This window comes from Diaporthe amygdali (assembly GCF_026229845.1).
Source record: "Diaporthe amygdali strain CAA958 chromosome Unknown NODE_7_length_1459731_cov_64_868725, whole genome shotgun sequence".
NCBI lineage: Eukaryota > Fungi > Ascomycota > Sordariomycetes > Diaporthales > Diaporthaceae > Diaporthe > Diaporthe amygdali.
Window position 1 is genome coordinate 858,919 of NW_026517027.1, and position 12,852 is coordinate 871,770.

The 12,852-nt window shown below is 52.9% G+C and overlaps 4 protein-coding genes across 4 annotated transcripts; 2 read left to right on the top strand and 2 right to left on the bottom strand.

Moving 5' to 3' along the window:
* Positions 1–529: 529 nt before the first annotated feature.
* Positions 530–1,660, bottom strand: J7T55_013902 (DUF833 domain-containing protein; the record flags this gene model as incomplete). The annotated part of the gene is made up of 1 exon (XM_053140820.1): positions 530–1,660. One exon carries the CDS (start codon positions 1,658–1,660, stop codon positions 530–532), a length of 1,131 nt encoding a protein of 376 aa, XP_052996239.1.
* A 1,582-nt stretch (positions 1,661–3,242) lies between these two features.
* Positions 3,243–3,640, top strand: J7T55_013903 (uncharacterized protein; the record flags this gene model as incomplete). Its single annotated transcript, XM_053140822.1, has 2 exons — positions 3,243–3,354; positions 3,465–3,640. 2 exons carry the CDS (start codon positions 3,243–3,245, stop codon positions 3,638–3,640), a joined length of 288 nt encoding a protein of 95 aa, XP_052996240.1.
* Positions 3,641–8,326: 4,686 nt separating this feature from the next.
* J7T55_013904 (uncharacterized protein) lies at positions 8,327–10,212 on the top strand (the record flags this gene model as incomplete). The annotated part of the gene is made up of 4 exons (XM_053140823.1): positions 8,327–8,581; positions 8,643–9,093; positions 9,156–9,566; positions 9,995–10,212. The coding sequence occupies 4 exons, from the start codon at positions 8,327–8,329 to the stop codon at positions 10,210–10,212; spliced, it is 1,335 nt and encodes a 444-aa protein (XP_052996241.1).
* A 586-nt stretch (positions 10,213–10,798) lies between these two features.
* On the bottom strand, positions 10,799–12,579 carry J7T55_013905 (cytochrome P450; the record flags this gene model as incomplete). Its single annotated transcript, XM_053140824.1, has 4 exons — positions 10,799–11,247; positions 11,305–11,438; positions 11,496–12,385; positions 12,442–12,579. 4 exons carry the CDS (start codon positions 12,577–12,579, stop codon positions 10,799–10,801), a joined length of 1,611 nt encoding a protein of 536 aa, XP_052996242.1.
* Positions 12,580–12,852: the final 273 nt, after the last annotated feature.

Here is a 12,852-nt window from a genome sequence, read left to right on the forward strand (position 1 = left end):
GGGCGGCGGTGGTGACGGTGGTGTCTGGGAAGCGAATAGTGAACAAAGAACACAGCGAAACGTGGATGACAGCAAGGGAGCCAGTGTGTTTGTTCTCACCTAGATGAGACAGCAGATGCCTTCACTGTCTTGGAGAAAACCACAATGGAGGGCAAGTCCAAGGCTGCTGGTCTGGTCGGTGCCTTCTGCAGATTGAGTTTCGTTTCAGAGAGCAGAAACGGAGGCAGCAGGCGCGACTACCTCTTGCCCAACGCTTACAGGGTCTTCAGGTGTAAGGAACAATGAACAAGCTCCTTCTCAGACAATGAGCCCAAGGTAGAGGTAGGCAGACGTGCTGAGTCTCTACATTTGTAGCCTGCTCGCTGAAGCCAGGGTAGAAAGCCGCTGGCTGAAGGAGGCGACACGCACAATACCACGGTCCAGCTCGAATAATCTTTCTTTCTTTCTATGGAGATATCCATCAATGCTAATGCAAACCGTGTCATTCATCAGTCTTGTCATTCCCATCCCATCCTGTGCCATACCCAGTCTACTCCCACCCCTCGATGCCGAACCTGAAGGTCATGTCTCCTTTGCCTCTTTCTATAGCGTTGCCCTGTGAATCCCACAATGCCCTCTCGGTGTATGTCACGTTGCCGTCCCAGTCCACCAGGATGAGTGTCTGCCTCTGCGTCCCGTACATGCCCGTTGCGAAGCCCGTCTGAGGGTCTGGTCGCTCGGTCCCCACGACCTTGGACAATTTCTCTCGCACCTCAGCGTCAGCGTGATCGGCCTCGACTGTCCCATTAGCCGCCGCTTTTACCATGTCGTCTTGGTGTTTCGAATCGCCTATCAGCGGGATGAAGATAGATTCTTTGAGCTCGGGGAGGTGTTCTTCGAGGCTCTTGCCCGGGTGGGTGGGGAGAGTATTCTGGTCCAGGACCCAGAAGAGTCTCTCCTGCAATTCCTCCTCCTTCATGTCTTTCTCGACCGCTTCGTTCACGACCTGGCTGAGCAGGGCCTTTCCGTTTTTCACCTTCGGCCATTCCTCAGGGTCATCGTACGCTGCGTTGCTGAGCCCAACTGTCTCGCCTCTCTGCCCCACGATCCACGGTATCTGGTCAGGGTTCTCGGCACGATTTGACAGGATCGCCATTGGCTCCAAGCCGTCCTCGCCCCCTTCGCGTCTCCGTCTCAACTTTCCACAGATGAGCGAAAAGCCTCCCACACCTTGACAGCCGCCGCTTTCCATGACGGCCTCCACATAGTCGCCCACACTGCACTCTGCTGAGTTTTCCAGCCATGATAAGACCATTACCCCTCGACTTCGCTGCCCGCTGACCGGCTGGCACAGTTTGTCGGGGTTGAGCTCGCGGTAGTTGGTGAGCACCGAGAAATGGCCCGACTTGGTGATGCCGAGCCATGTGCCCCGTTCAGCGCGCTGTAGATCTCGAGATGAGAGTATGTGTTGCATCTCTCCGGATTCGCCATTCGGGGGTTGGCCATTAACGTTTGTCTGTTTGGACGATGGGTCCGGCGTGGGCGTCCTGGATGGCTGCCGGGAAGCTCGTGTGCTCCACCAGTGTGGCCGTGATGTCGGCCGAAGAATGAACTCATCTCGGTTGTCGATCACGATGAGGGCATACTTGGGATGCGCGGTGGTGAGGACGACGATGCACATGGTGCCTCTGTTGCGCTGCTGTTGCGTCTAGTGGGCTCTAAGGTTCTTTGGAAATCTGTACAAGAATCTCTTTCTGAGGCGTCCGTAGCTGATAGTCTACTTGGAAGGAGCACAGCAGTCCGCGAGTTGGTGGTACTCCAAAGTTCCACCCAGTGGTCCCTCCTGCGTGTCTCCTGCGTCTCTCAAGTAACTGTACAATGAGGTCACGCCAGCAGACCGGCAACTCCACGCCAAGCAAGGCCGACTTCCGGAATCTTACGGACCAGGGTTGAGGCGTCCTAAAACAGGCGAGCGACAGACATGTGAGCAATAATCAGCTGACCGAAGTCTTGGGGAGTTCAAGGCCAAGATTTAGTTTGATACAAACACTCTGGCGGCTGGCTCCATCGACTTTCAGTTCCTCCAACTTCGGCGTTGTGAACTACTGAAGGTCTCACGGTGTCCCGGCTGGCCCCGGTTGTCCTGTGACCTCCTCGGCTGACTAATCAACTTGACTGCCATGGTAGCTGCCTGGTTGCTTCAACAGCCTATTTCCGCTGCTCGTCCTCAGCACCATGCCGCCGCTTGACGAAATGTGGCCCAGCTATCTTGACCGAGGATGGTGAGATGCAGATGTGTAGAGGCTGCTGCGTTTCAATCAAATCAAGACGACGTGGTTTGTATAGTGCCGGACAACGAAGCACTCGTCAACTGGCATGTACAGCAACATCGCCAGTTACCACCACTCCAGCATAATAGACCAAATAACCTCCAAAAAGCTCCCACAAAGATACCGCATCGACAGGTATGACATGCCCACGTTGGCGCTACTGTGTCGAGTTCGTCGTAATTATCTCTCGGGCCTTGCCCCCAAGCTGTCAAGCTTTGACGATATAAAGAATGACAATGTTTTAAATTAAAAGCTCTTTATATGCCTGGGTCAAGACTACATAGACTTGCGGTATCGAGGCGATCAACATATGCTGTTAATATCACGCCAAATTTATTGTTACATGACCACGATCCTAGGTAACCGATTTCTCTTTGAATACTGAGGCCATAGCCTCGTATGCCTGGGCAGGATCTCATATGGGCGAGATTCAACCGCTCACGTCAGCACCCTCGCTTTCACCCAACTACTGGAAGTCTGTGTCCGAAATTCTGTGAGCGGCTTCTTCTGTTGTTGAATACCATTGAAATTACATCTCGCACCAGACATCCGAATATGACCAGTCTTGGGAGCCGTAAAGCACTAAGCCGTGACAGTCAGAGACATTGTCATTCAATTCCAGTCTGTGTTGCTTCACCGTCAGCAAGCTTTAAGACATAATTACATTTGACGACGCGTTGGAAAGCCAGCGGTTGAAAAATGATACCTAGAAGGGTGAAAGGCTTGGTTGCTTTGGCCCGAGGGATCAGACATGATCCAGCGTGTGCCGTAGAATTCCAACTATAAGAGATCATTGATCCGACACACATGAATGCAACTTAATAGTCTGGTTCTGAGTATCAACTACGCTGCACACCACCAATACAAGACTATACTCCAGATCTTAGAGCCCAACATTCTCCAAATCACTCTCCGAGTTATCACTGAGCAAACATGAAGCTTACAAGCATCGTCGCCGCCATCCTCGCTGGAGCGAACGTCGCTGTCATTGCCAAAAGTTGCAAGCAAGGCGGGGTCTACTGCGGACAATCTCTGCTGAAGAGAGGTGAGTGGGCAGGCCCTCCCCAGAGACGAGGCTGGGCAATTCCCGCGGCGCTCTCGGTGGCGTGTCAAATGTACTGCGGCTAAAACTCGTCTTTTCGTCTTTACCTCCAGGAAATTACCATGATCATATTGTTGAGACTCTCGATGCCGAAGGCCAGTCGACCGACGATGTCCATATCCGTAACTCCCTTTTTGACTGTCTCAGCAACGGGGACATTCGCTACCGCGACTATTGCTACAAAGGCTGTGGCGGTATTGACAGCAAAGACGCGGACTATTGCCTTTGAATCAATTTGTCTTGAACGGGGACTCAGACGCAACGACCTTTGGGGACTCTCAGGTTTGGGTCGGATGCTGAACCTAAGAGAGGCGGGGAGAAATGATTAGCAGGCAACGCGACGTTCATTAGGGCAGTCTGGGAAGGTAGCCTTGGGGCAAGCTTCGCATCTGCTTAGATACGTCAATTCATAAGATTCACAAGTTGATAAGAGACCAGCTATAAGCAATTGAAGAACACTGAGTTGGTTCAAGAAGTCGGAACAGAAGTCAATGAATGATTCTGAACCCCTTATTTGCATGACACTTTCTACCAGCTTGAATCACTTGAGCTTGCAATTACAACACATTCATTTCGAATTGCTCTGTTGACGTTTGGCTATAAACCCTCGGGAATTTTCACGATCGCTAATTGGGCTGTTCGAATATTACACTGCAGAATTCAAAAGTTCCTAAAGAATATTCTCGCAGACAAAGCTACCTGCGGACGTGTCACAGGCAATGAGACCGTCAGCACCGGAAGTCGCCACATAGCTCCGGGGGCCTGCTTTTCCCCTGAGAATGATGAAAGATTTTCCAGGGGCTCCGAGTCCGAAAGCACAGCATAATGATGATCTCTTGCCACGCCTTCTTTGCGTGCTTCCCAATTCCTCGGATACCGGTCCTCCGCGATACTAGTAAGAACATGAACCTTGCGTATATCATCTCGCGTATCTGCTGGTCCAGCTCGATATATGTTGTGAACACGGATGGCGCCTTGCGTTGGGCAACAACGCTTGCACATCCAGACTACGCCTTGGCGGCTGCGCTTGTCCAAAATTGGCGAACGACACATCACATCTGCCCGCACGGTCTTTCGTGGCTTGCGAGTGACGAATTCCAGGAAAATCTCATTCTTCCTTGGTTTCTTTACCTCTATCATACACGACGTTTCCCGGCTTCCGAACCATATCGACTTCACCTCCAGACACTTGTCCAGCTAAACCGCGACAATCGGCCAATCCCTGGCTTCATCTGCCCACCCACTGACGTTGACACTGCAGAATCAGTGCCGGAAGGAGCTGAATCCTCAGTCGATTCCGATTTGACGGCGTTTCGTAGTGCGTTTGAATGCTGGGGACTGCCTCGGGCAGCTGGGGCTGGTGGCGCCCCTGACGCGGCAGGATTCGGCGGTTTCCCGGCATGGTGTGGACGTAGACCACAGGTCGATATCACCACTCTCCCCCGTTCGCATGGCTTTTTGGTCTCTCGGAAAGCACTCAAGTGAGTCGGACACGGCGTCACGATTGTATTGCACTCTAGAACTGCACATCCGTCATCGTAGACTTGTGGGTAAAGGTAGCACATGTTCGCAGTGCTCTCTTGGTCTCATTATCGCTTGCCGCGGCCATGACGCGGAGGTAGCAGGGGTTCCTCAGCGAGGAGACATCGGGGCAGTAGCAGCACAATCACACCCCATTGGCATAGAGTCACACTGCCTGACTGCCAAAGAATCACACTGCAAAAGAGTCACCGCCTTTGTTCGCCTCGATCCGGCGTGCAGCTGTCACGCTCCCGTCAAGCTGTCGAGGGTCGAGACATTTCACAGTAGCGCGGAAATAGCCGTCGGAAACCGGTAATGGCCAGTCTTGTCGAGCACAAGAATGATCCCAGCCGCATCTTGTCACAGTCGCAACCGACCACACAGTAACATCCATTGTCGGAGGTTTTACACCCGATCTCTCGCGCACGGCCGCGCTGATTGTCCATTGATGTCGACGCCGACTCCTCTGAGATGGTAGACAGACTCTACTGAAAACCCCTGAATTAGCCTGTTCTCAGGGCCTGTCCAGTGGATGGCACATCGGCACGTCTTCTTGCTGCTTGTTCCCCGTGCCTGCTTGTGCAGCGCCGGCGTTGCAGCGCGATAAGCGGAAATGGGACAGGGAGAGAATTCTCCGGTACGCAAGGATGGCGCTGCCCACGTGCTTTCAAGGGAGCCTCAGAGTTCAAAGTTCAAAGACTGCCGAATCCCACCACGCAGGGCCGATTGACCTCAAGGACCGCACTCTGGTCCGGGCTCACAACCAGGCACCCAGGGCGTGCGATTCCGCGAGAAGACCGGCTCCAGAGCGGAGCCTGATAGACAGCCGTCCACGCTCCGTAATAATGGTAGCGAGGCCGGGGCTGCCGGATAAAAGGGGTGCGGGACTCTTCAGGACTAGCTGGACGGCCCGAATCGGACAATGATCGCCGGATTGTCAGTCTCATCAAGTCCCTAGCTCTGCAAATAGTCTGGTCGGAAACTGTGCCCAACTGCAGATTACGAGGGTGACCGTGACTGGGCCCGCTGGGTGGGGGGCTTCCTGGGGGGCCTGGAGGCGAGGGGTTTTCCACTTTTCCAAGTCTTTCATGGCCCACCAAAACCGCGTGCTAGACATGCAAATTCTGGTAAGCGATGTCACGGTATTTTTAAGCCCTGCCCTCAGGGTGGCCTCAGGGTGCCAGAGTTCGACCAAGAAGGATCCAGGCCCCTGATTTTCCAGTCAAGCCCAGCCGTGAGCGGCGACGGCCTTCCCGTTTCGAAACGCCAGTCGGCGGCGATGCTACAATATCCACGTGGTTTCAGAGGCTCAAGCGACGTCGTCGGGCACACTTCCCCAACGAGGAAGGTTTTTCGTAAAACGCACGTCTGCACGTACCTTTTCTGATTGATGGCGTTTTTGGCGTCGGCATATTTCTGAGCGTCGGGGGCAACTGACAGGCATTTCAAAGGACCGACACGCCCATCAATGGTACCCAAGACGAATGCTTTGGACTGGGATGGCGGGCAAGACTATTGTCGCCGAAGCTTCAGCTGAAGGTTAAGTTCACCCTGCTGCCGACGTGTTTCAAGATTGCAGCTCGACGATCATGGAGGGTGCTCCGCTTGACCGAGTGGTTGGCTCCCACCGTGCACGGCAGAGCAACGTCTTTTAGGGTTTCGGGGTGCCTTTTGAGTGCGAAGGTTTAACCTGCCAGGCACTTGCAATTGTCTGTGGGAATTGTCTGTGGGACAATTCCGAAGTGCTGGTAGCTCTATGGCAGGCCGAACTTCGAAACTCACACCAGACCTCTCAGCGAATCTTATTTTGATGAGAGCCCAGACTGCGGTGGGCGTGCCCAGCCAGGTGTAGGGCTGCCGACAATGGCACAATCATATCTCCCGACCGAAAGCTTCTGCCGCTATTGGGATTTTCATCCTCACCCATGAGACGAAGCAACTTAACATGCAGGGGCAGCACTACGCCGTTCTGATTATCACACCGTAACAATGCCTATACCGGCGTTCCATCTGCCGCGACAAGCTTGCGCTTTACGGTGACGTCGCCCATGCTGCTAGCTACGAGTTATGGCACAGAGAACGCATTAGAGTACCCATACGGCCCGAGAAGCTCTGACCCAGTGTCCATCGGCAAGTACACCCGACGACGAATTCAGATTGGCGAAGCATGGATCCCACCTCGTCAAGTCTTGGATACGATCAATGTCAGGCCAGGAGACCCCGACGAGACGCCAGGGCCAGGCAATTAGATACTCCATGTACGGCAAAAGCTAAAGGACATGAGCTATGAAATCCAATTTCAACTATGGTGCATTATTGGCATTATTGCTCTAAGCGCATATGTGCCAACGCCTGCCTTATTGCAGGTGAACTCTGGTGAACGGTATTGCATCTTAAGAATTGCCAGCAGCTGCCGACGTTCCAAGCTCGAGTGGGGATCTGCAGCCACAATGCTGGGGCTACTGCAACAGCAGAGCGTCTTCACACGCCAGCTGCATCAACAAGCGGAGAAGGGCCTGGTGTTGTACTAGATCTAGCGCCAGCTTCCGGACCACGCCCCGGGTCCGGAAAAGAATCCACAGCACTAATCCCCATGGCGTTCAGATGGTTCCCCAGCAGGCCTGGCAGGCCAGGAAGACCCAGTTAATTGTCAATGCGACCAACATGCTGGGCCCAAACCACCGAGGCAGCGAAGATGCAACACTGCCCAAAGATCATCGCCCCGCAACGGAGGAGCGACAGACGTACCCTGTTGGTTATTCCCGCCCAGGCCCGCCGCGGACGAAACCGTTTTCCAGCCAAACCTCCAACGCTCCTCTCCGGGATGTCAAGACCGCCACCTCTTGAGGCCTCTGTGGTGCAGATCACAAAGTTCACAGTAACATTCCTTCATGTGCCGCCTGTCCGAACTTGCTCGGCCGACTATATGTGTTTCCCTGCACATTGTGGTCTCGCCTGTTCGTATGCTACAGTATCCCGCAAATCTTATGCATGTCCGGCTTAGAACATGTCACTCTAGCAGGGCACCAGGGGTCTGGACAGTAGACTACGTACTAGTCTAGTGTCAACTGTCAAGGATCAAGTAGCAGCGTTTGATGAACCCGTAAGCTTTAATATGCGCTAGGCTCATCACCGCACTCTTGGTAAGCGGGCTTCTCCTGTCCCATCTTTTAACTGGCCACCCCCTAGTGTTCTCTCCTGATATAGCTTCTCGACAACCATCGATTTAATAACGTCGTCAACCCCCAACAAAACAACTGTTCAGGAAAGAGGGAGGACGGGAAACCAAACCTACAAAAGAAGCCGGCAGGGAATGGCGACCACGAGGTCGCTTTAACGAAAAGTACTTCCACCTCACGCACCTCACGCTCACGATCAACCATATCCGACGAAAATGGCCAGCGAGAACCGTGGGCCGACGCTCCAAGGAGTGGCCATCGCCCTTGTGACGATGGCGGTCATTTCATTCAGTCTGAGGGCCTATGTACGCGCACGCATGGTCAAGGCCTTCGGTGTAGATGACTGGTTCATGTCGGCCGCGACGATAACGTTCGTCCTCTTCGTCACATGTGTAAATATCGGCGTGCATTACGGTACCGGCCGCCACGCCTCCGACCTGTCTCTGTCAGACTTCGAGAACGCCATGCAGGTTAGTAACTACGACTTCACGATATAGTCCTTGACGCGACTGACTCGCTCACTCTCCATAGTTCTGGTACTACTGTTACATCTGGTACTGCTGGACTATGATCTTCTCAAAGATCTCCATCGGAATCTTTCTGCTGCGAATTATCGTCGAGCGCATCCAGGTCTGGTTCATCTATTTCGCCCTGATGATCAACGTCATGACCGGACTCGTCTTTTTCTTCGTCACGACGCTTCAGTGCCACCCTGTCTCTTACTTCTGGAACAAGGAAAGCCAAGACGGCACTTGTATCCCCATCGGCATCATTATCGCCCTCACGTATCTCTACTCGAGCCTCAACATAATCTGCGACTTCACGTTTGCCCTGTTACCGATCTTCATTGTTCGCAAGCTTAACATGAAACGGAGAATGAAGATCGCCATCGTCCCTCTGCTCAGCATGGGCTGCATCGCGAGCTCCGCGGTTGTCGTCCGGCTTGCATACGTTGAGACATTTAGGAATCCTGACTTCCTATGTAAGTGCACCTCTACGCAGGTCATCTTGGACGCGTTCGCCTTTACTGACAGCTCAAAACAGTTGCTACAGTCGACATCGCCATCTGGTCCACCGTCGAATGCGGCCTGGCTATCACAGCCGGTAGCCTGGCCTGCATCAGGCCATTGTTTAAGGTCCTCGTCCATCATCTCGGCCTTTCTACCGAGTCTTACTTGCCTCCGTCGAAGCACTTGGCTGGGGCCTCCGGTAAACACGCACCGCCTCCGACGATCGGCTCCTCAAACAAGGCGCTTCGCCGCAGCAGCGACATCTTCCACATGGGGACCATGTTCACACGCGTCGATAAGGACGAAGAGGCCCATGACGACCTCGCATCGACAACGAAGCTCGTCCCAGGCGCGGGCGGCATAGTGAAGACCAGCACCGTCCGGGTCAAGATCGAGCCGGTCACGACTGCGGGGTCTGGGTCAGGGTCTGAGAGGGGAGGCTCAAGTACGAGCAAGGAGGACCTGAGGATGTTCAAAGGGCACATGACCCGCAAGCCTGAGTAACTTTGAACCGGTCCTGTCTGTATTGATATACCCAACCATGTACTATATTATATGAAAGCGAGCGCCAAGTGAAGTCTATTGATATGGAGTCCCAGGGAATACTTAAATTGTTCACCTTAAATTCTAATAGCCAAAAATTACCCATTCTACAAACCAAAACGGGACGCCCACAAGTCGCTTAGCTGTATGAGAAGCTTAACAAGCTTTTAGACATGTATCCATCGTCTTTGAAGTTGAAATTAGCGTTGTTCGCGTAGCATTCGAGTATAGCACTCCCGCTGCCTGCGTCAGCACTTGCGACGCCCAAGGATGGATTCCCCTGCACGTTCAATCTGCGTCGACAGTTGAGTGCTTACTGACAGGCTCTAGAGCCGGAGCGTTCCGATACTACCGTCCAGCGCGTTATCACAACCGGTGAGCAAGTGCTCTGCCTCGCATCACACTTCCCATGCCTCGTGCCCATGCACACCCTGGTGACGCCCGGGGCATGCACTGATCCGCCGCGCGGAACAGAGTCGGCGGTGATGTGCGGATTTCTCGGGTCCCGCGTCCTCCCCCCGAGCGCGAGCACGACGGTGTGCGAGTGACTGGAAGCCAGTTTCAAATGAAACAGGCCGTATTTCATGCGAGATTGGGAATTGCTCCCTGTGTTGAGTTCTGATTGCGGGAGGGTGTTGTGCGTGAAACGTGACTCGCGAGATATGCGGCTGGAATAGGCAAAGCCCCCGGTTCGCATAAATTATACATAAACAATGACGCCCGCCTACATGCAAATGAATGCCCAGAAATTGACATCTCGGATGTAGGGCGTGGATATCCGACCTGAGGCTGAATGCCCTGTGGGCAGTTGGCAGTTGGCAGTGAACAAAGAAAGGTTCTATCAACCAAGCATTTGCACCAAGTGGCCTGCAGTGACAGCATTTTGAACTATCTAGGCCAGTACTGACTTTTCAATGCAATCGCTGCTTGAAGTTTATCCCAAGGGACTCCTGGCCTGATTTGATTTCGAGCGTGTTCCTGTCTGCATTCACCACCTGGGTATTTCCATAGGCTCAAACTTGTTTGCCCATGGTTGGTTTGTGACACGAATTGATGTATACTCAAGGTTCAAGATGAACGCAACGCATTTTTGATTTCGACTATCCTCTTACTCGCGCGGTCATAAATGACTAATTAAACGGCTGTATTGACTTCAACTCGACAGCCGTCAGCGCTAGACAGGACTAATGTCAACCTCTGACGCTCTGCTCCCACCGGCTCCATGGTCTCAACTTCCGGCAGCTTGATGGTCGGAAAGGCCTGCAGTAGTCTCACGAGGGTGTATGAAACCTCCATGAGCGCGAAGTCTTCTCCCAAACATTGCCTAGGTCCGCCGTTGAATGGAAAATATGCCCAGCCAATATCGGACAGCTCACCAGTCTCCCATCGCTCAGGGCGGAAAGCTTCAGCGTCTTCCCCGTATATGCTTTTCATGCGGGAGTTGACGTATTGAGAGAATACGACAAGCTCTCCCGCCCTCACCAGGATTGGGCTGCCGCCATCTGGTCCGCCGCCAGTTGGCAAAATGGTTGTTTTAATCGCCTCTCGGTTGTTCAGGGGTACCGATGGGTACAGACGAAGTGCTAAGGAGAGCGAGACGTCAGCATGGTCCTGGGACGATCCAAAGTTTGAAAACATACTTTCTTTGACAACACAGTTCAGATATTGCATCTTCTTGACATGCTCCCTCGTCGGATGCATCTCATCTCTCATTACCTCGGAGATCTCATCCCTGACATGCTGCATGACCTGCTTGTGTCGGACGAGAAGGCGACTACGCGGGTATTAGAAAGATGAAGGAGAGAATCTGGTGCAGTATATGATCACTCACAGCGTCCATGACAGGCAGCACGCCGTAGTGTCTCTTCCTGCCAGCAGGACATTTAGTAGTTGGTCTCTTAGGTCAACCTCTGAAGGTGAGCCAGCGGCGACTTGGTCGAAAAACCAAGAAGAGGCGTTATCATTCCTGGAGCTATGATTGACATCGTTTGCATGCTTCCCGAAGCCTCTCTGACGAATGTATCTTTCCACAAATTGGTGCACATTTCTGCATGCTCGGCGGAACTCGGATGGGTTGTAAAGAAAGTGAAAAGGCGCGATTCGAAACCGCTTGGCAAGTCCCTCTTGTGCAATCTCAAAACTCTCTGCAAACAGCTTGTTTTCCACAGCTTGGTCGATGTTTGCTCTGAGGCTGTGAACTGAATGTCCAAAAAGCAATGCCGTGGCAGTGTCTAGAGTGAGAGCGAAGAAGAGGGGCTGGAGATCGACCACGCCGCTCGATGGCATAGATGAAATGAGGTTATCGACGTGCTCGGAGAAAGATGATTCAAGATTCTGGTACTTCGCCCGGACGAATTGTTTACGGAGGAGCTCTCTTGAGTGTCGCCACGCGCTGCCCTCCTGAGTGAAGATCCCATTCCCGAGTAGAGGCGCAAAAACAGCTGGCCTACATCCGAAACCATAGTCCTTGAAATTCGTAGACAGTAGAGACTCCACATTGGCGGGATGTAGAATGTGGTACGCCCGAGGGCCGAATAAAAGGTGCTGGCAAAGATTGTTCCTGCCATCGTAGTCCTTAGCAATAGAGCAGAGGAAAGCTAAGAGATGGCCGTCTGTGTTGGACTTCCAGAGCTCTCTGATCCTGTCGATTCCTAATGGCCATCTCTTGGGTAGCTCAGGGGGCATTTCACACCCGTGTTTGCGTGCAAGAGCAAGATCGGCCTGAGATTGGTCAGAACTTGGTCTCGCTAATATTAAGATGAGAACCTCCTTCCTACCTGGTAGTTTCGGACCCTGCATATCAGGACATGCAGAATTCGTGCTACTGCCACAACAAGCAGCGGCCACACCCAGTGAATGGTAGTCTTCGGGGTAACAGCTGCAAAGGAGCTGGCCAGAAGATGCGAGCCACTCATGGCTACAACCTTGAGATTCGTAAGTTTCCGATTCAATGACAGAAAGGGTGACAAAACAACAGGTGCTGTGAAGAAGACACCGATGATACGGTGACTAACCTCGCCTCTTGTGTTGAGACTTCGATGAAGAGACGCAAGTCTTGTATGGAAGCTGGATGAGATCCAATGTTGCAGCGATCACCAAAGAAGGCTGTGCTGTTGGCTAGATAGGTACCTAGGCAGTTGGTGGCAGCCATCGTTACCTTGTCATGCAATTCCATGCTTGCTCGAGTG